This window comes from Gossypium hirsutum, chromosome D04 (genome assembly GCF_007990345.1).
Source record: "Gossypium hirsutum isolate 1008001.06 chromosome D04, Gossypium_hirsutum_v2.1, whole genome shotgun sequence".
In the NCBI taxonomy this organism is placed as follows: Eukaryota; Viridiplantae; Streptophyta; class Magnoliopsida; order Malvales; family Malvaceae; genus Gossypium; species Gossypium hirsutum.
In genome coordinates, this window is record NC_053440.1 from 51,033,508 (window position 1) to 51,056,878 (window position 23,371).

General features: G+C 31.2%; 1 protein-coding gene and 1 non-coding gene across 2 annotated transcripts; one reads left to right on the top strand and one right to left on the bottom strand.

Moving 5' to 3' along the window:
* The first annotated feature begins 10,142 nt into the window (after positions 1 to 10,142).
* LOC107898110 (ethylene-responsive transcription factor ERF113) lies at positions 10,143 to 16,295 on the top strand. Its single transcript, XM_016823653.1, has 5 exons — positions 10,143 to 10,301; positions 10,391 to 10,453; positions 10,882 to 10,938; positions 13,343 to 13,664; positions 15,514 to 16,295. The coding sequence occupies exons 1-5, from the start codon at positions 10,143 to 10,145 to the stop codon at positions 16,050 to 16,052; spliced, it is 1,140 nt and encodes a 379-aa protein (XP_016679142.1). The 3' UTR covers positions 16,053 to 16,295.
* LOC121216589 (small nucleolar RNA R71) lies at positions 10,556 to 10,659 on the bottom strand. The gene has a single exon (XR_005912769.1). It is a non-coding gene; the product is annotated as a small nucleolar RNA R71 (small nucleolar RNA).
* Positions 16,296 to 23,371: the final 7,076 nt, after the last annotated feature.

Here is a 23,371-nt window from a genome sequence, read left to right on the forward strand (position 1 = left end):
CTCCATAATAAACTTGGAGAACAATGGTCTATGTTCATTTTGAATATTGTTTTAAAATATTTTATTAATTTTAAATTTTTAATAATTTCTTATAAATTTTAAACCGATTTAAAAAAATTTATTTTTAGAATTTTTTAGTTTTTTTTAAATATTACCATATCAACATGAGGTACAAACAGGACGCCACACATTAGTGGCAATTACCTTAGCACTTAACAAAAAAAAGGATGAAATCTTTAACAAAAGTATCAATTTACTCTTTAATTTATTATATAGAAACTAATTTACTATACCCTAATTTAAGTGAATAGAAGATGGATGTCACAACATATCACATGAGCTGTCACCATTTAAATGAATGTTATTAGGTGAAGCTCTTTGTTTTTAGCTCACTTTATGTTGCCTGGAAATCCAAATAATTGACAAAAAGATGGAATGGAAAATTTGGAAAACTTGATTCATTGGTTTGGGTCCAAAACTTTTACTCATTAATTAATTATCTTTGAATCCAGCGACTCGTTTAGCTACTGCTAGATGCCAAGCTCCAATAATTCCCACATGAAAATCACTTTGGCTGGCTTATTAATAAAAAGATTTCTCTCCTTTCGCTATTTAATGATTCTTTTTTTGGCATTAATCAGGTTCTTTTCCCCAACTTCTTACAAATCAGACTATAACACCTGAAATTAAAAGTAAGGATAATAAAACATAGTCTGAGAAAAATGCTCCCAAATTGTTGCTTTGTTTGGGTTATTGAATTGGTTCGAAAATAGATTTTTTTGTGTGGAGTTTAATCCATTTGAGTGTGGTATATTTGACAAAACACGAAGCATGATTCAACTAGGATTTTAAAGACTCTTCATCAATTTATATATACATTTGAACCAAAATCAAAGCTTATGTATAATTTTGATATTTATTTCTATCCAATACCATTTCTAACTTAAATTAACTTTAATTAGTCAAGACTTGCTTGGAGTTATGGTTAGAAATCTTGTGGCACGAAGATGACACGGGTTTAAATCTTATCATCCCTCATCTCTTTCTCAATACTATAATGATAAAAGAAAATTATTTAAAACATAACTAATTAAAATTTTGAAAGGAAAAACAGAATACAAAAACATTGAAATTTTTCTAGATTTTCTTAGGAAATGGCTCCTACCTTGAGCCTTTTACAGCTTGTTTTTCTCAAGCCAATGGAGACTTGCTTTCTACCATCGTTGGCTCTTTGTTTCCTTTACACTTGATTTGAAAGGCCTTTCTTAATCGTCACATACCAATTCGTTGAGTTTTTAGTGGTTGATGCCCAAAGATGTGTGTGTTTTGCAGTTTTGATAGTAATTTAGGATCAAATGTACGATTTCATCTTCAATAAGGTGGGCATACCATTTTTTTCCAATAATGGTACGTGGGTGGCTTCCATCCCGGTCTCTTCTAAGCTTTGACTCATTGTATAGGCTTTCAACTTGTGTGAGCTGGGGTTGGGCTTAAGGTTCATTGTGCTTTTATGTTTTCTTACATCTGTTCTTTTCAATATGGTCTATTGTAAGAGCGAAGTGATGTTATGCACATGAAGGTCAAACAAATTTTTTTTTGCCAACACGGGCAATTGCTGAGTTTCGTGTCAAAGGTCATGTCATGTGTCGTATTAATTTAATTTAAGTCATGGATTGCACATTCATCCTGTCCTATACCTATGTATGTACACTGTCGACATTGCATAATTTATAAAATCAATTTCTGTCTCTCAAATCAAATGCGAGATGTGATGGCACATGCACCCAAACGCAACCGTCCATTCTTCATCTCCACAAAAAAAGTCTTGATATTCAATCAATATATTATAGGATCTCAAAGATCATATGCTAATTAATGTCGACTACTGCATGTGCAATGCATGTGATATCGAATTGCACCGTCTTAAAAATATAGAGAGAAGTATACATATTCTTCCAAGATTTGATGAAAAATAAAATATATATTCCTATCCATGCTACTTTGTGTTGATATTCACTAAATTCTTACTCTTCCAAAGAATATATATAATTTATATTTTGATTAAATAATCTTGTTCAACCATTTAACTAATAGAGTAAGTTTTACTGGTGATATAAAGGTTAAACTAGTTTAACTTATAATCAAATATTACAAATAAAAAAAATTCAAAGATCAAATTTAATTCTCAAATCAATATGAACTCAAAAACAAAGTCGAAAGTATCATCAAGTGTAGTAAAAGGGGAGATCAAAACTCCTACCTACTTAAACCTTTTCCCCTCTCTGTCTTCGCCACCATTTGAACCCATGCCGGCTATATTACCATTAGATCAATAGCTTGTTGGCAATTTTTTTATTCATAGGATAATTCTTAAGGAAGTGTTTAAATGAGTAATTTTAAAATTTTAAAGACTTTTAAAATGTTAACAAATTATTTTATTTGGATAATTTCTTTTAGAAAAACATAGGTTATATATATTGAAATTTCAAGTTAAAAAAAGTATTTATAAATAAGAGTAATAATATTAAAAATAATATAAAAATATAAGATAAGTATCATTATTAGTTTTGTAAAAATATATAAATATATTTTTATTTTATAGTGAAACTGTATATATTAAATAAATTTATAATTTCTGTGAAAATGTATTTTTTAGGTGAAATTTGAATAGGGAATTTGAGTTATTAAAAATCTCTTTTGGAATTATTTATTTTTTACCAAAACAAATAATATATTTTTTAAGGTATGTGTGGACAATATAGAATTTATGTAAAAAAGTGTAATTACTAGTGTAATAATTACATCATTTGTAATTATAAGTAATTCTAATTCCGATTATTAGAGTGTAATTACATTTTAATTTGAAATTTAAAAAATGAATAAAAAAATTTGGAAATGTAATTATTCCAATTCTCACTCATCCCTAACAAGTCAAATAATAATTGGATTTATGTGTAATCAATCATAATTACACTTTCTAATTCTTAAGGGAGTGTGAAAATTAAAATAATTATGTAAATATTTATCAATAATTACACTCAAATCCAATAACATATAGCTTTTCACACATATTCGTGCTTGATTTAAGTTTTAATAAATTGTTTCTGTACAATAATAATAGTATTTTAATTTTAAAATATAATTATAAGTTATTTTGCTAATAATTAATATATAAATTTCATTGGTAAGAGATAATTTTCCTAATATTTTACGTTTCCCCCTACTCTCAACCTATAAAGCTAACTTTATATTTAAAGCCTTAAAAGGAGGAGAAATATCACCAAAGTCTCGCCACCGGATGCATTTGGGTGCACCGTCAATGGAGAAATACCACCCCAAATTACACTAAATGGTTAACTAGTCCGTCAATGGAGGGAGAAAGTCCTCTTTTATTCCTCTACTGTTTTTTTCTTTTTAATTTATTCAAATTTACTAAAAATTTAAATTATTTATTTTAAAATTTTATTGATTTAACTCTTAACAAAAATAGTTTCAATACTTATTAATTATTATATATTTCATTATTAAATGTGTTATACCACCACTCGGCTGGGACACGTGGCAACATGAAAAATAATAGAAGGGATACCCGTGAACAACCTTCCGCCTTGTACCGTCCGAATGGTCACTCAGTGATCTACTACCCGCGTGCCTCGTACCTCTTTTGAGAAGGATTATCTGTCCTTAACCACTTGAGTGGGTCCTCTGTTAAGCCATTCATTATTAACGGATGTGGTCCCCTTAAAGAGGGGCCACCCAAGAATCACTACACCCTCTATCGAATCCCTACCTTAATTTGGGCTCTCCGTTGGGTCCTCACCTCCCCTATAAAATACCCCTAAGATACCACTTAATAGGAGGATTCCTCTTCTCTCCTCTCCCAAAACCCTAATACACTAAGCCCTCTACAACTTTTGCTTGAGCCACTTTACTTTTTTTTACTCTCGGCCCAAAAATGGGTGAACCGACCTTTCCTGTTATGGCCCCTTCTCCTCTTTTTTCATCTCCGTTGATACCATGTATCATAAAATGTAAATATTAATTATTCTTTTATCATTATAATATTAGAGAATGAAAGGAAATGATTTGAATTTATATAATCTAAACGTAGAACAAAAATTGTAATCACTACTAAAAATATGTATTAAAAAATATTAATTATTCATTATGCATACATTTTAATCTCACTGCTAGTCTACTTTGACGGCAACAATACTCGATTTCATTCTTACAACTCATGTCATCACCATATTTATAGTATTCTTCAAACCAATCTCATTACTTGACCCTAAAATAGGGTGAAAAAAATAAAAAATTGATCCGAATTGCTGTGTTTTCTATTCACAAGTTAAAAATTGCAGTTATTCAAATCAAATTATTTTTTATTTAATTATAATTAATTTTAATTTTAATTTTTATAATATAAAAAATATTATATATAAATGATGGTGACAAAATTAACTAAAGTTTTGACTAAGTCAAGATATCGTTCCCACGAGGACTATAAGTATTAGTAATTACCGTCTTTATATTATTTAACCGAATAATTCAAATGATAGATTAAAAACTAAAATTAACTAATTTAATTAACTAACGAATGTAGCAAAGAACAAAACATGAAAATAGTCGAATAACAACCAAGAAATGAAATAATACCCAGGTAAGAATCCGCCTAGATTTCATCTGTTACTATCAATCTAAATTACACAATTTCTTTATTTAGCACATTGATCCGTAGAAATCATTGACTTATGCTAATATCTCTGTGGAGCATAAGAGCAATTGACTCTAGGTTGAATAATTGAAATTTCTTTCTAATTAAAACTCCTATTATCACATTAACTCGTCTTATGGATTCCCCTATTAGATTTGACTCTAATCTAGTAGATTTATGTTGTCCTATTTCTAAGATTACATGCAATTCCACTAAATTACGCAAGATCTAATCTTAAACAAGATTTATTCAACCACCGATTTAAGCACATCGAACATGAATTAATACTCAAGAAATATCAAACCAACAATTAAGCACACATAATTGAGAACAAACAAACTAAGTATTTATTGCATAAAATAGAAATCAAACGACAGAGTTCATAATAGGGTTCATCTCCCATAAGTATTTAAAAAATTAGTTCATACTCGGAAAGAGAAAATCCAAAGATACAGTATAACCAAAAGAATAAAAGAAACTTGTTGTACTATATGTCAATAATAGTAATAGGCATGATCGCAAAGAAATAAGAAAGAAAAATAAGAACATGTAGATTTTATGTGGAAAATCCTTATTGGGAAAAACCACGGTAAAGGAGGAGAAATTCACTAATATTGAAACACAACAATACAAGAGGTTTTCGACTACATACGTTTTCAGGGTTAAACAATCGATTATAATCAATGTCTAATAGAAGAAATATAGTCCTACATGGATTCAACTTGTGCGGCATGGTTCATACCCACACCCCCAGTCGAGTTCAGTGGTGGATGGGGATCTGTGGCGAGCTACAGCCTCAGGCCTTCGACCCTCGATCCTTCACCCCCACAGTTCCCTTATTTTTCCTCTCTATTTTATTTCTTTAACAAGTGAGTTACACCTCGAACTTTTCAGGCCCGATCAAATGGGATTCGGGTCACACAACTCCAACAATATCCACCTTGACACAAATTCTCGACAAACAATTTTTTAACCTTTTCCATGATACCCCTTAAGGGGTATTCTTCAACAATGAACACTAACCAAGTCCAAACAATGCTCAAACTTGGCTATAGGAAGTGACTTAGTCATCATATTTGCAAGACTATCATGATTGCTAACTTTGCTTACAACAATATCACTACAAGCAATAATATCACGCACAAAATGATATTGAACATCAATGTGTTTCGTCCTCTCATGAAACATTTGATCCTTCGTAAGAAAGATGACACTCTGACTAGACCCGCTAACCGACCGGTTAACCGACCCGAAATAACATTAACCGAATTAACCGACCTTTCAAAATTTTAACCGTTAACCGAACCGAAATTTTTTCAAAAAAATTAACCAAACCAAAATTTTTCAGTTAATTCGGTTGGTTAACCAAATTAACCGAAAATTATATGTTTTTATTTTTTGTTAAAAATTAACAGAATTAAGCAAAAATTATATGTTTTTATTTTTGGTTAAAAATTAACCGAATTAACCGAATTGAATCACTACATAATTAAAAATATTACATAAGCCTTTGAATCACTACATAATTAAAAACATTACATAAGTCTTGAAATTAACACATAATTGAAATGTAAGTCTTTAATATTCTCCATTTGTATCCATTTCTTCTCTCCAAAAGATCTCCATTTGCATTAAACCTACAAAACAAAAACATGTGCCTATTTATATATTATTTTTATTTTTATTTTTATTTATTAAATTATTTGTAATTTTTATGATTGGGTTGGGTTGGGTTGGATACTTGGATTTGGATTGGGTTTAGGTGAATAGTGGGCCTATTAATATATTATAATTTTATTTATTAATTTTTTCAGTTAAATCGAAAAAATTCGGTTAATCGACCAGTTTCGAACCAAATTAATCGTTAATCAAAAAATAAAAAAATAATTAACCGATCCCCGACCGAAAAAATTCGATTAACCGACCGATTAACCAAATTCGGTCGGTTAACCGAATTTTTTCGGTTTTACCCGAATTTTGCACACCCCTAATGTACACCTCATTAATGTTCATAATAATTAATTATTGCTCCTTTAAAAAAAATTGCTAATGTAATAATTATCTTTCCAAGGGAATAATAAATTTTGCATAGAATGAAAAACTATCAAGGTTTGTTTTATTGAAGTACATTAAAGCTAAATGATAGTACATGAAAATTCATAACTAGTGAAACAACTTGGTAACTAAAACCAACCACAACAAGGTTATATTCTCATATATATCAAGCAAAATAGAGCAGAAATTAGCACCCAGCGGCAGCAGCAAGACAATAGTGAAACAACACCCAAAATAGCACAAAAAACAACCTGCAAAATGTAATAAACCATTCAAAATATCTATATATCAAGCAATCAACATATTTAATTTTATAATAAGCTATAAGTTCTAAGGTAAATTATATACCTAAAAAGGAATCAAAGAATCATCGTTCAAATCATCTTCTTCATCATTCTCATCATTGTTGCAATCAATTTCTAATATAAAATAAGAATAAATAGTTAGATAATCAAATTGATAAAATGTTATAAAATTATAACAATAAAATGAGAATATTAATTACCTGTTGAAAATCCCTTAGCTCGCATCCAGTTATCAATGCAAACAACGACTTGAACCGTTTTTTGGTTTAAGGGGACTCCTCAAATATGTGATAACTTTCTTCCAGATGCTAAAAGCCGACTCGGAAGCTACAATCGATATTGGAATTGCCAAAAGATCACGAGCCAAAAAAGAAAGCTCACGATATTGAATTGAACTTTTACTCCAATAATCCAGTACATCTATTTGGCTGTTCAACTCAAGCTCTGGTTCTTCCAAATAAATGTCCAACTCTGATCTTTCACTCTTAGCACTGGATTCACTTAAGTATTATCTATAATCATCACTCTAATCATAATCTCCTCCCAAATCAACCCTATTAACATTGAGTTGATGCAAACTAGAATCAACATGATCATTATCCAAAACATTGGTACTCTTGGCCAAAGAGGAAGACGTGGATTTAGAGTTCTTAACATACTCATCAAACAAGAGTTTAAGATTGCTAAGAATGGTTTGCACAATGTCTGAAGCATGAGCACGTAGTTGTAGTAAAGCAATACTGTACATCATTTAACTTGTAACGAGGATCTAAAATTGCATCACATGACAATATCAAAGAATACTTAGCTCAATATTTATTAAATTTCTCTTGCATTTACATAACCATTGAAATTAAAAATGAATGACGACATTTAATTGTATTAATTAAGACCTTTTGAACCTTGCAAACCCCTCGAAAATAAAGATTAGCCGTTGGATAATTAGAACTAGAAAAAACACAAGTCACATCATAAAAGACTTTCAAAAATTTACAAAGAATAGCAATATTTCCCCACTCATCATCAGAAAGTGCAAATATTTAATAATCTTTCCGGTTGGGCCTAATAATATAACACATCTTTATAGTAAAGAGCAGATTCAAGCATCAAATAAGTAGAATTCCATCACACACACACACACACACACACACACACACACACACACACACACACACACACACACACACACACACACACATCTTGACTTAACTTTTGTCGGCCACATCATAAAATTTTTCCTACGAATTTCCAAATTTTTATGTTATTCCATTTCTAATCTTACCAACAACATTATTAGCAAGTTCCAAACCAGCTTTAACTATAAGACTCAATATATGTGCACAACATATAAATTGAAAAAAAAACACTATCACACAAAAGAGCTCGGTTCGCATGAAAACAATTTTTTAAACTAGAAACAATAACATCGTTATAAGAAGCATTATCCAAAGTGATGTTAAAAATTTTCTTCTCCATATCCCACTAAGATAAACATAAAGGAAGTTCATCCGCTATGTTCAAACCATCATACGGAGGATATAAAGCTCTAAACCTTATGATTCTCTTTTGTAGCTTTCAATCTTTGTCAACCCAATAAGGAGTAATGCAAATTTATTCATCATTAGTATGCTCATAGTTCCAATTATCAGAAGTTTGACAAATTTTGAGTAAAAGTATCAATACTTGAGACCAAAATATTCTTACCTGCTTGTTTAGTATCGGTACTTTTGTTGTTTTTCGAAAATTTTAAAAATAGTCATTATTATATATAAATCTATTTATATTGTCGATTAACTGTTTAATTAGTCATGAACTCATCTTTAAATGTTAATTATAGTAGTTTACATATGTATAAGTTCGGATAGTTGTTGTAGCATCTTGTTACTTGAGTCTGATGATCGGACCGGGTGAGGGTGTTACATATATGACACAAATAAGAAAAAAACCTCGAAAAATTCCATTGAAACCGATTCTGAAGTAGATTTTTGTCAAGATTAAAGATCCACAATTGATTTCTTAGAAAGTTATCATGAGTTTCTTTATTTCTTTCTGTTATACTATCTCTTAGATGTTTTTTTATTTTCAACCATGAACTAATTTTTTAAATACTTAAGGGAGATGAGTCTTATGATGAATTCTATCTTTTGATTTTTATATTACGTAATAAATATTTAGTTTCTTGTTCTCAATTATATGTGCTTAGTTCTTGGTTTAATATTTCTAAATTATTGATCCATGTTCGATGTGCTTAAATCAGTGGTTGAATAGACCCTGTTTAAGAGTAGATCTTGTGTAATTGAGTGAAGTTGCATGCAATCTTAGAAATATGATGACATAAATCCATAGTACGAGTTAATGTGATCATAGGGTTTTAATTAGAAAGAAATTTCAATTAATCAATCTAGAGTCAGTTGCTATTATGTTTGAAAGAGATATTAGCATAATTTAGGGATTTCCACAGATCAATATACTAAGTAAAGAAATTGCGTAATTTAGATTGATAGTGACAGATAAAATCCATGCGATTCTTTCCTGGGTATTGTTTTGCATCTTGGTTATTAATCGATTATTTTCCTGATTTGTTCTTTGACGTGTTTGTTAGTTAATTAATTTAGTTTTAATCAATCACTCGAATTATTTGGTTAAATGAAATACGATAATTACTAGTACTTGTAGTCCTCGTGGGAACGATATATTTACTCGCGGTAGCTATACTATTAATTGATAGGTGCACTTGCCTTAGTTAAATTATTAGTTAGTTTCGTGACACATCAAGTTTTTGGCGTTGTTGTTGGAGACTAGAATATTAGGAAAACTTTATTTCTACTAATTTAGCCATTTTTTATTTTTATTTCAATATTTTTATTTTTAATTTAATTATTACATTCTAATTTTTCTTTTGTTTGATTCTTACTGGATCTTTTGGCTTATGACTAGAGGCAACCCGTGTAATTTTTGATAGTGACATCGAAAAAACTACTCGCATAAATTGGAGAAAAGTTAGAGAAGCAAGGGAATGTCAACAGATTTTAATAGACAATCAAGAGTAAAAGGACTTTACTGTAGAGATGGATAATAATCCTGGTAATCAACAACTTCTTGTATTTCATGCTCCTCGGACTATGTATAAATATGTTACGCCCACTCTAATTGGGGTTGAATCAAGTATTGTCAGATCGACTATTGCTGCAAACAATTTTGAGATTAAGCTGAAAACAATTCAGATGGTACAGTAGTATGTTCAGTTTGATGGGTTGAAAGATGAATATCTGAATGCTCATGTAGCTAACATTCTAGAGATCTGCGACACATTTAGATCAATGGTGTTACTGATGATGTCATGCGCTTACGGTTGTTCCTATTCTCTTTGAGGAACAAGGTGAAACAGTGGTTGAATTCACTTTCATGTGGTTCCATCATCGCGTTGGCTCAAATGACTAAAAAATTTCTGTAGAAGTATTTTCCACCGACCAAAACAACTAAGTTGAGGAATGACATCTCTTATGCTTAATTTGACCTTGAGACATTGTATGATGCATGGGAGTGATTCAATGATCTTTTGAGAATGTGTCCTTATCATGAATTACCTTTGTGGCTTCAAGTTCAAACATTTTACAACAGTTTAAATCCCTCGACTAGCAAAATAATCGATGTAGCAGCCGACGGAACAATAAAACACTTGAAATAGCTCAAGAATTTATTGCGGAGCTGACACTGAATAACTATCAATGGCAAGTTATGAGAACAAAGCCTATTAAGGTAGCCGGTGTTTTTAATATAGATGCAATTGCTATGTTGGTGGGTCAGGTGAAAGCACTGAGTAAAGAGATTGATGGTTTGAGTTGCAGTAAACAGGTGAATCTGGTAATGCAATGTGATGCGATTGGAGCGGAGATTATCAATTTGGAATGTTTACCCTTCAAGTCTAACACGGAGCATGAGCAAGTCGACTTTATGGGTAATAATTCTAGACTTCAGAATAATCTTTATAGCAACAATTATAATTCAGGATGAAGGAAATCATCCAAATTTTTCTTGGGGTGGTCAAGGAAATCAAAAGTGACAACCCCTCTAGGTTTCCAATAACCTTATCAGCAAGAAAAGAAGCCGATGTTGGAAGAGATGTTGATTAAATTTATTTCAGTGTCGGAAACTAGACTCCAAAGCATTAAAACAACTTTGAGGAACTAGTAGGCATCTATTCAAGTTCTCAAGAATCAAATTAGTCAATTTTCTAAATTGGTTTCGGAGAGGCAATAAGGTAGTTTACCTAGTAGCACTAAAACCAACCCAAAAGAGTAAGTCTACGCAATCAGGGAAATGTGTTAGCCGAGCCTGAAAATAAGTTGAATCTAAAAGCTGTTGAGAAAAATGATAGGGTTGAGGAATGCCAGAAAGAGCATAAGCCGATAGTTAGAGAATACAAACTACCAATTCCATATCTGGCAAAGTTAGAGAAAGACCACATCAATGAACAATATGGTAAATTTCTTGAACTATTGAAAAAAATTAGATATTAACTTATCTTTTGTTGAAGCTCTTTCGCAAATGCGCAAGTATACAAAATTGGATATTAACTTACCTGGTAAAAGGTATCGATATATATTGATGGGTATCGATACTTGTTATCATTTTTGAAAGATCATGAAAAAATAATGCACAATTGGTATCGATATAAAGTTTTGTTATCGATAAAATCCAATAGGTATCGATACCTATTATTTGTGTTCAATTTTTTATTCAAAACAGAGAGCATATTTGGTATCAATAAAAAATAAGGTATTGATAAAAATTGTACAAGTATCGATACATTTTTAAAAATATCGATACTGCTTGTAGGGAGTAATTTTATAATTGATTTGAAACAGTTTTAATTAAGTTCAAGAGTTTAAAGTCATTTTTAGAACTTTGTCAAAAATATTCTAAGTGGTCAAAGCATTTTCTAAGATGTTTGGAAGTTTTGAAATATTATTTATGCTTTAAATTCTTTGTTCAAAAACAAATTTTTATTTAAAGATATTTTTGTTTGTTATATCAAAATAATTTATCAAATAAATCAATTCAACACTTTTTCGTACCCTTAACCTAAGCCCCGTTACAACCTTGTAAATATCTCTTGATTGGTGTGTCATCTCGTTCTATAGTGGTGGAGATTTAATTTTCAAGCAAGCATATAGTAATAGCATTTCTTGTTTAACTATTGAGTGCACATTATTTGAACATTAAACACCCTGAGTGCTTTGAGTGAACCTTAGCGAGGATGTTAATTCTTGTTTACTTTGAATTTTAGGTAATTGTTGAGATATGGGAGACGCCTATATTTTATGCCTTTAAAATCTCTGCTTGGATTGCTTGTGTTCTTTAGTGTCATTTTTGTTTAAATTTCCAACGTATGATTATTTGAAGATTCGCAGTTGATTTTTGTTTAAAAATCATGTTTTCTTGAGTATTCTCTTTAGTGTTATTTTCGAGTCGTTTTCCTTTGTTCAATGCTCAATCCCGTGAAATTGGCATGGCCTACCACACGTTTGTATGGTTCATACGGCTGTGTGGTCTAGCCGTGTGAAAAGGTGCAACCCGTGTGGCTCGTTCAGTTTGCTCCAACACTCCGATTTGTGTTCATTTTGCTTTCAAGTACTCTATTAAGCATTAAAACTTTAATATAAAGGATTAGGAGTATAAAATTCACAATTAAGATCGGATAATCACCCAAAATACGTTAAAAATGAGGTTAGAACATATTACTTTTAGCACTTATTAATAAAAAAAGAAAAACAACATAAAATACTATATAAAATATTATTTTTGAAAAAATATAAAAGAGTTATTGATATTTTTTATTTATTTGAAAAAAAATAATTGTTTTAAAATTATTTAAGGAAAGACTTTAAAACATTATAAAAAATCATAGGATAAAACTCAATTTATTCAAATAAAGTTGCAAATCTAAAATTAATATTAAAAATAAATTAAATTGTCACGCATAATTAAAAAACCCAAAATTTTTTTATCGAACCAAATTTAACTTGTCGAGTAAAATATTTAAGGATGGTCCGAACCTTATTTTCCTCTTCTAATTTCATCACACTTCCCTTTCTCTCTCTCTCTATATATATTATCCCAACTTACAACCCTATTTTCCTCCTCAAGTTTCCTCCCACATCCCCCAATTATATATTTTATCCCAACAAACATCTTCCCAATCCCAAACTCGATCCGATCCATCCCCCATATCTCTCCGTTCATATTGATTCCTCGTGGCACCTAGCTATCTATCAAAGTATTTTATGTATCTCCCAACTACTTAGCATACATCATTCATTCAAAATCTTTTGAGAAAAAAAAGGTGGATCATCGAAGACATGGGAAACGGCCACTCCCACCCGAAACATCGGCGGAGAAAAGACAAGGACCCGATGACTTCAGAACAGCTTCTTGGCCTGAATCAGCTGATTCGTCAGCCATCGTTACGGCTCTTAGTCAAGTGATAGGCAGCGATGATCAGCAGCTCATTGGTTTCCCACAATCATCGGCGCCCTCCTCAGCGCAGCCACACCCTGGCCCTCCTCAACTCGCAGTTCAAGATCAAGGTGCATATAATCTATGCTTCTTCTTTTTTTTACTATAACCAAGAAAAGTTATCTGTTTATTGAAATTTGATTGGTAATAAGGTTGCAAAGGCAAGCAACTAGGGTTTGTTCCTTTTTAAGTTACGTGTTGATCTACCTTGTCTTGGTTTTACCTTTCCTTTTCAGTGTGTAATAAATGGCTCTTCAAGTGACTCAAAATGGAAATACCAAAAGTCTCTAACGAAGTGTTGGTCAAAGTTCAATGTATCTACGCCTTAACCTTAGCTACTTTCCTTAATGAAGTCTCTCTCTTCCTATCCCTTTGCCTATAAAAACAAATTAAAATATTGCACTTTATTGTCAACTGTGTTTACACCCGACATTTTTCATGCTTTCACAAAACAAATACATATATATATTTATATATAGGAGTATTATGGTCATCATAATTCCAAGTGTCTTGATCGTATAGCAAGCTAGTTAGCTTGTTCTTTCATGTACATATATATATACACTAGTGGATGAAGCTGTCTTTTTTTTACTATCAACCTAACGTGCCGGGATCTATTACGTGGATTGGGATACATTCATTCCTTTTTTCATTTTCATCCTTGACCAAGAAACGTTTCTTTTTTAAGTTTCTGAAACTTACATTCCTTGCTTTTAAATTGTGCCTAACATTGAAAATGATTACTAATGAGATGGACATTACTGCTATCTATTTTTTAGACTTGAGTTGACATGTTTTAGCTTATAGAACTTGTTAAGTGGAAGAAGAAAAGTAGGGAAATAAAATACATTGAACCCTCATAATTGCATGCATCTTTTTCTTCCTTTTGCAATGCATTTGCCAAATGTATGGTGTTAAACCACTGTTCTTAAGTGCAATTTCACCTAACTATATATGAGAAGGGATCCACATGCTTTTAAGTTTTAATATCTTTATGCATTTTTATATATATATTTTTTAGAATTAGTATTTTAAATTTCAATTGTTGAATTTATCATGTAAATTTTTTAACCTAAACCTCATTGTATTGATTAAGATTATTGTCTTTATTTTGAAAGCTTTTTACATGAATAGCCTGTCATCTTTTATTTACTCAAAATTTGATATACATGATCTACATGAGTCCAACATAAAATATAATGGTTGAATTGTTAAAATATGACTAATACAAAATGTTATAGAAATATATATAGTAGTTTTATTCACTCATATAATTTTTATACGATTAATATTTTAATAATGTAATTGTTGAATTCATCAATGTAATTGATGCATGTTAATTACTGAATTGATCTGATATTTCTATTATATCGATCCAAAATGATATCTTTGTTAATATATGTTTAATAGTTGAAAGTTTTTTTTTATATAGAACAAATATTTTTTATCGATATGAGACTGATTTAAAATTTTACATGTTCAATTGTTTAACTATTAATTATAATATTAATTAAAATAAAAATTATGAAATTGTTTCAAACTATTTTTTTTCGTAAGGCCTTCGTTAACTTTAATCCAACTATGCAATAAAAAGGAACCAAACTTCGGTAATCAATTTTGGACATAAAATTACTTTCATATAGATTATGCTATTAATTACACAAAACTACTTTCACTGATACTTCAGTTCAGTGTTGGGTGTTATGAGTTTTTGCTTGTTACTTGATTTGTAACCTTATATTTGGGAAAAAAAAAGCACAACCTAAGGCCTTCACCACTTCTTGCTTCCCTTTGTCTCATGATTGCATGCAAAAACATACAAACACTTTAATTTGCATATATAAAATACATAAAATGTTTATATCATAAAATGATATATATCATGTCATGTCCTAATGCATTGGCTTTATGCATGTGAAGAAAATACAAGGAAGAGACATTACAGAGGAGTGAGGCAAAGGCCATGGGGAAAATGGGCGGCTGAAATTCGTGACCCAAAGAAAGCAGCCCGAGTCTGGCTCGGCACGTTCGACACAGCTGAGGATGCAGCCCTTGCATATGATAAAGCTGCTCTCAAGTTCAAAGGTACCAAGGCCAAACTAAATTTTCCCGAACGAGCTCAATGGAATATGGAAGCGCCGAGTCCCGGAGATTCAAGTACCATGCGATCTGAACAAAACCCTACACCACTAGCCCCACCTTCATCATGGTCTCAGGATTCATATCCCCACTTGCTTCAATATGCACAACTCCTTTCGAGCAGTAACGATGCTGACATCTCCTATTACACTTCAAACCTCTTCAATGAGCAGCAACCTTTATCTCCACAGTTACCTTGGATGTCTGCATCATCACAGCACTACCAGCAAGACCTCACAAGATTTTCAACCGAGTACCAAAGCTCTGACTATCAGGGGCAATATGGAAAGGACTTTGATCCAAGTAACAGAAGCCAGTAAGAAAATATTAGTAGCCTTTTTTTTCAAGTTCTAACTGAAGAGAATTTGATAAATCTACTTTACTACAACTATACATTTGATTAGGCCAGGAAATAGGATAATGCCGTAAGCACTCCCATTTCATACTTGCAACTCCCACCCTTTTATGTATTTTATAACTTTCCCATCACATGATCCCTATTGGACATGGCGATTAGGGGTTCTTCATTTTCTACATTCAATGGAAAGTTGCATGTTAGTTCAGTTGATGTTGTTTTGATCGAATTTGAATGACATAAATAGGGTAAGAGGAGTTTGATTTTAAATTCTATCTCCATCATTAATTCTTCTCTCCCATTTTGCACAAATTCATCTGAAGCATAATAATTGCAACTATATCTAAAATGAATTTATTTAAAAAAAAAATAATTTGTGTTCTTTTTTATTTATAGAAATAAACTATTTACAGGTTATAAATTGAATATGTATATAATTTAATAGCCATTAACACCTTCAGTAGGTAATCTTACATTCCCTTAATAATGCGATATTTTTAATAATTTCACTCCAATTTTAATGATTTTATTATTCATTTTACTTGAAGCATTATGAAATAATAATGAAAACTAATGAATCTTTTATAGCAATTTCACCATCCTTATTTTATCATTTTGATTAAATTTGCCCATATATGACAACAAATAACATTTTTAATCACTTTGATTGAAAAAGAAGTGCTAGTTGCTTCAACCTTTATGCAGTAAACAATAAGCGAATCCTACCATGATATAATTTTATCTCCATAAACCAAACAATGGACTAAATGCATATGTCTATTTTCAAAAAAATCTTGGTCCCATATATATATAATATGTCTATTTTCAAAATGGAGGAAGATTAGGAGGAGCACTGCTTTCAACCAAAACTGGGGTCATGAGAAGACAGATATTAATATTCCATGATTAGCATCAACGTCATGCATGAACTAAACTGTAAAATTCTTAGTTTTAGATTTTAACCTGTCTTTAAAAAAAGAGAAGAAAAAAAAGCTATACGGCTTTCTTTCCTAACTTTTCATGTGATTGCAACCTTGAATATTGAGTTTTAAACTCTTTCATGTCTAGTTTTTGTCCGATCTCTTGTTTGTTCCTCCTTAGTCCTTACCAGAGTGGGGCAACACGACACACGGTTCTCCAACTTTTACCATTCCTGGCACTATCTTAAATTAGATGATGCTACTTAGTTATTAATAAAATACTTTGTAGTAGTTTTAATTTTTTAATAAAATGACATCATTATCATAATATATCAAATGTGAATACTCTTTCTAAGACTCAAATCTATGTTCTCCTTTGAAAATATAATGTATGACATTTATGAGTAAGTATGAGTTGATACTCTCTCCATTTTAGTTCTCTTCTCAATGTTTGTTAGTCAAACAAACTTAATTTTTAAAATATTGTATTTGATCAAACTATAAAATAAATATTTTGAGAAGTTTGAAATTCAAAGTAAGCAAATTATACTTTCAAAATTTTTTGTCTTATAGTCAATATTCACGATCTGAAAAGCCATATGAAGGAATATAACATTTATGACAGTGAAAGAAAATTTTATTTTAAAATTAAATATAAATAGAATGGTAATAAAGTAATAATGTTAATTATAGTTTAAAAAAAAAAGACATTTTATTTTTATAAAGTGGTTAAGGGTTCCAAAAGATTGAGAAAGAAAAATTCAATAATTTTGAAATTTGATAATGCTTAAGTGCTTAAGATTTTTATATATGCAAATTAAAAGTTCTATTTACACTCGATTATTAAATTCAAAAAAAAATATTTCATTAATTGTATAGGAAATATTTATATGATATATCCATATGTTGTATAAAACCAATATATTAAATACAAAAAAGCTTTTTATCATACCTATTAAAAGATGCGAAAAATTCTGAGTTCACTGCATGCATTGGGAGGCGGGACCAACTTATGAGTATTATGCTTTTGTTAGAAAAAGATAATGGATGGCCTTTAGGCAAAACGCACGCAGTAACTCCAGTGGGCCTTTGCCTTTGCCAAGTTGCTATTCACTAACCGACAAAAATATTTTACAACCTTTTTTTTTTATTTGTTTCCCAATGTACAAATCTAATAAATAATATTTTTTATGTTTTGTAGGCTCATTAAAAGGTAAATAATGATCATAAATTTTAAAGTTACTTCATACTTAAGATGAAAATCAAACCCTCAACTATTGATTAAGATAAAAGAGACTATTTTTATCTCATCTAACCTCCGTGGTTATATTAGAGTATGATGTTAAAAACGCAAAGATATTTTTTAAAAGGAATAACTCTAACAGTTACATATAAGTTTTAATATACATAAATTTTGATTTTTTAATAATTTTATACAATAAAATTTTGATTTGATTCAATATTTAAAAACCACTAATGTCAGGGGCGGATTAAGGGGCCTAGCAGGGGCCAACCCTCCTAAAATGAAAAATTTTCCATTTAGGCCTTTTATAATTTATAAAAATTTTAAATTAATAATGGTAAAATTACACCTTGATTCCTAAAAATAATAAAAATCTGATTTAATCCTCTAAAAAAATATAAAGATATAGGTGAAATTGCATTTTTACTATCATGAAAATATACCAACCTCTCCAAAAAAAAATTTTTGACTTCACCCCTGACTAACATTATTATTAATATAACATCATTTTACATTTAAATATTACATATATAAATAATTATATTTATCTTGTATAAAAATAAATTTATTTTTTAAAACATGTACAATTAAATTAAATTAAACTTTTACTTAATTTTAAAATTTATAGAGGTGATAGATTAGATATTTGGAGAGGCTTTCTTCAAAATTAAGAACAAATGATAAGGAGTGTTTGAATTACTAAAACAAAGAATATGGACATCAACAAATAAAGTTTTGGGAATTGAGAGAGATGGAATCCTAAATCAACTAGTTAGAGAAATCTCGAAAAATTTATCACTTAATCCACCCATTTACTCTAATAAGCTGCGTGAAATATGGGAGTGGCAAGAAAAAGAGGCTTTTGGAAGGGGAAGGGACCACCCATTTTGTGGATGCAGACGAATGCTTTGGGTTTCCCACGTCAAATTTTGCGGCATTGCCCTTTTATTCTCACTCGTATCAAACAAAGTTGAAAATATGATCTGTCTTTCATTATCTTTTTGAATTGAAACTGAAGGTGTTCTTTTTGAAAATGTTAGGCTCTGCCGGCATGCACATGAAAGCTCTACCGACGGCCAACCTGCTTTTCTGCTCCTTCACATATTTTACTTTCTTTTCATTTTTCCAGCAAAAGTGATTATATTAATTTAATCTGCTCATCGTGTTTAGAGAAAAGAAAAAGTAGGAAAATAGTCAAACAGAAAATCATAGGAAGACGATTGAAATGGACATGCATGCGTATGCCAAAAAAAAAAAAGGGAATGATTAGGGTCAAGTGTGCTGCATATTAATTAAAAAATTTTGATGGATGAATAAGAATAAGTGTTGCGTGTAACAGTAAGTTATATTGTATTTTTAAAAAGAAAATATTGTTCGGAAGAGTAACTACATATCTTCAAAAGGATTAGTCTTCATGAATGATACCTTGTTATACCAAAAAATAATTGTTATGGTCATATAAATGTAGAAATTTTTTTAATAATCTTATTATACGTTCTGCTCATATCTGTTCTATTTTACACCCTAGAATTACCTATATCCCCTCCCTAACTCATAAATAGGAGGATAATGCGCTTCAACACACTCGAATCCCCATTCGTCCTCCTGCATTGGCAATAATGCCCATACCAATAGAGTTAAAACTCAACCGACTATAAATGTAGTATTTTTTAATTCTATTTTTCATATCTTTATAATATAAAAATAGTTACCAACACTACAACAAAAGATGTCAAAAGTGACAAATGACTTGAGATGCGCTAGGGTTGCGTCTTCTTAAATTAACTCGCATCAATATGTAAAAAATACACATAAGTAGTGTCTCCTTAGGTAGGCACTAAAGAGACATCACCATGGCACGTCTCCTTAGGCCTAACTTAAGGAGAAGCTTTCTCGCCTCTCTTAAGCTGTCGATTGTAGAGATGTCAGTATCTCTATAGGTCTCTAAATTGTTTTGCACAACTTAAACACTGAAATGTTTTGTTCTTGCTTTTTTCGTAGGTCTCTTGAATCTTGCTTTCTTTCTTCCAATGCCAATCTCTCATTCTCCTTAATTTTCGCTTCCTTACAAATTCACGATCTTGGAGTAGAGACAGTGGTATGTCCATATTCATTATCTTGAAAATTTATCCATCCATATGATTACAAATTCACTTATATAAAGTTTAATGGGGTTTTTTTTTGTTTACTTCTATGTATATTATCCCAAATATCCATTGCGTGAATGAATTTGTGATATAAGTATTTCATTTGTACGTATGCAAATAATGAATAAGTTTGTTACTGAACATGCACATTATATATTCGTTGAAATGGTTGTCGCTATATTGTTTATGATGTAGACACTGGACAAAAGTTGGATTGATGCTCCCAGATTAAGCGTGGTTTACATGAATGGAATAGCTTCGTTCACTGAATATGCCACCAAGAACTGCATAAACAGCTAGAACATATATTGTTCGTGCAAGAAGTGCTCTAATAGAGTTTTCTTCCGTCCCGAAGTTGTACATAATCATCTTCATCTATATGGTTTTGTGAAGGGGTATAAGAGATGAATTTTTCATGGCGAAACTTTCGCGTCAATTTTTCCATATTATTCCCCCAATATTGCAAGTCATACGAGAAGTTTGAATGATACTGATGTTGATTTAGGAACTAGGGACTTGATAAGGGAAGCTATTGGATTAAATGTGCCAGTACATGACAGAGATGAATTTATTCACAGTGGTCATGTTAATGGTAGGTGATTTTGATTCCACTTCGCTTCCTTCTAAAGATGTTAGGTGAACCACCAATGAAGCTAGCAATCTTATGGATGATTGTGAGGTACCTCTTTATTCGCTTGTCAGAAATACTCTCATATCATTCCTCCTGCAACTCTTTCATATAAAGGCCTTGAATGGGTGGTCAGGAAAATCAATTACCGAATTACTGGATTTATTAAATGATGCTTTTCATACTTTACTCCCTATAACATATTATGAATAAAAGAAAACTCTCAAAAAGTTTAATCTTGGTTATATCAAGATTTATGCATATCCAAATGACTGTACATTGCATTGGGGTCTGGATGCAAATGCTACATCATGTAAAAAATGTGGGCTCTCGAGATGGGTTACAAGTACAACTAAAGGAATTGCAGATTTAACTAGCTAAGCAACAACAACCTGTTCGTGTCAAAAGCCTGTAAAATTCCTCAGGTACTTTCCTTTGATCCCTAGACCTAAAAAGATTGTTCAAGTCATCCAAAATTGTGGCTTCTATGACTTGGCATGACCATTCTCGTGTCAAAGATGAACTTCTCCGACATCCAGTTGATGCTGAAGCTTGGAAAGCTTTTGATAAGAGGTTTTTGGACTTCGCCTTTGATCCTCACAATGTTCATTTAGGATTTACAAGTGACGGTTTCAATTCTTTTCGAACAATGAGCACTATACGTAGTACATCACCGGTGGTGTTGATCCCATACAACATGGAACCATGGACGTGTATGAAGGCTTCATCTCTCATGTTATCGATGATAATACTAGGTGAAAAAGGTCATGGTAATGACATTGACATCTACTTGCAGCCATTAATTAACGAATTGGAACAAATTTGGAATGGAATAAATGTATTTGATGTATCTAAGAATGAGATGTTCACTTTACGTGTGTGTCTCATATGGACCCTCAATGATTTTCCAACATATGCAACCTTGTCAGGCTAAAGTACCAAGGAGCATGTCGCATATCCAATATGTGCAAAGTCAACCGATTCTCGTTGGCTACATAATGAGAGGAATTTCTGCTACATGGGTTATCGTCGATGGATTCCCTCAAATCATCCATTCAAGCATCAAAATAATGAGTTTGATGGAATGAAAGAGCACTCATACAAGAACTTGACGATATTGTATTTTCTTATGAGAAGGCACCCAAGGATAGGAAACAGAAAGATCATGATGAAGCTGATTATAATTTGGGAGAATTGAGTGACATTCAATTGGATGGTGAAGATGAGAATCAACCGGATCTGTCAAACTCATTTTTGACATTATGGAAGAAAAATAGTATTTTTTTTCCACTTCCTTACTAATGGTACAATCTATTACATCATAATTTAGATATTATGCATATAGAGAAAAATGTGTATAACACCCCATAACCCGGCCTAAAATTTTCAGCCGGATCTCGGAGGTCACATTGTTTACCAAAGTGATCTAGAGGCAATTTTACAAAACGACTTGTTAACATTTCATTTCGAACACAGTTGCTAAGTTTGAACTAAACCATTTAACCATTTAGGATCCAAAACAGAAAATCTAAGTTACGTATTAAACATTCAAAATATAATTTTGTAGTTTCTAAAATTCAGTCCAAAACAAAATTTATACCACAGTTCATGTAAAACAATTACAGACAATAAACAACTTAATAAAATAAGAATTGAAGAAAAAATTATTAGCTTGCTTCAAAATGTAACACTCTAAGACCTCCGACATGCCGAGTCCAGCTTCAGAACATGAGAGTACCTGAAAGGGGAAAAACTAAGGGATGAGCTACGCGAGCTCAGTGTGAGTCTGAAACTCAACAGAAAACAAAAGACCGAGTGACACAACAAAATAATCCAGTGCATCTTATGTTTACATATCACATACAAATATCTCAAACAGCAATCTAATATATGAAAAGTTATCTTTAACAAACCAAACGCATTCATATTATCATTCCAAATACCCATGTACCTAAACGCAACAGATTTCTCAAAGCATTTCATAAATGTGCTAATGGTCATTCAACAGACATAAATTCAATTGCGTAAAGTATGCGACAATAAGATATCTCACCTATCCATCAAAACACCTTTTCGTCCATCCTGCACACCAAATAAGGGCTACAGAAGGCTCATCCACCCTGCACACCACATAGAACCATAAAAGGTTTATCCACCCTACACACCATATAAAGTGAACTAAGCCACTAAGTAAAGGTATACAGCTGAACTGGTATACAATTAGTATAGTACGGTAAATTGTTATACAAAATATTGCAGTTAAAACTGCCAAATAGACTTCCTTCTCTTCATTACCAAATCCCAAACCTTAATGCAAATGCAAAAATGTCCACCACATACAATAGA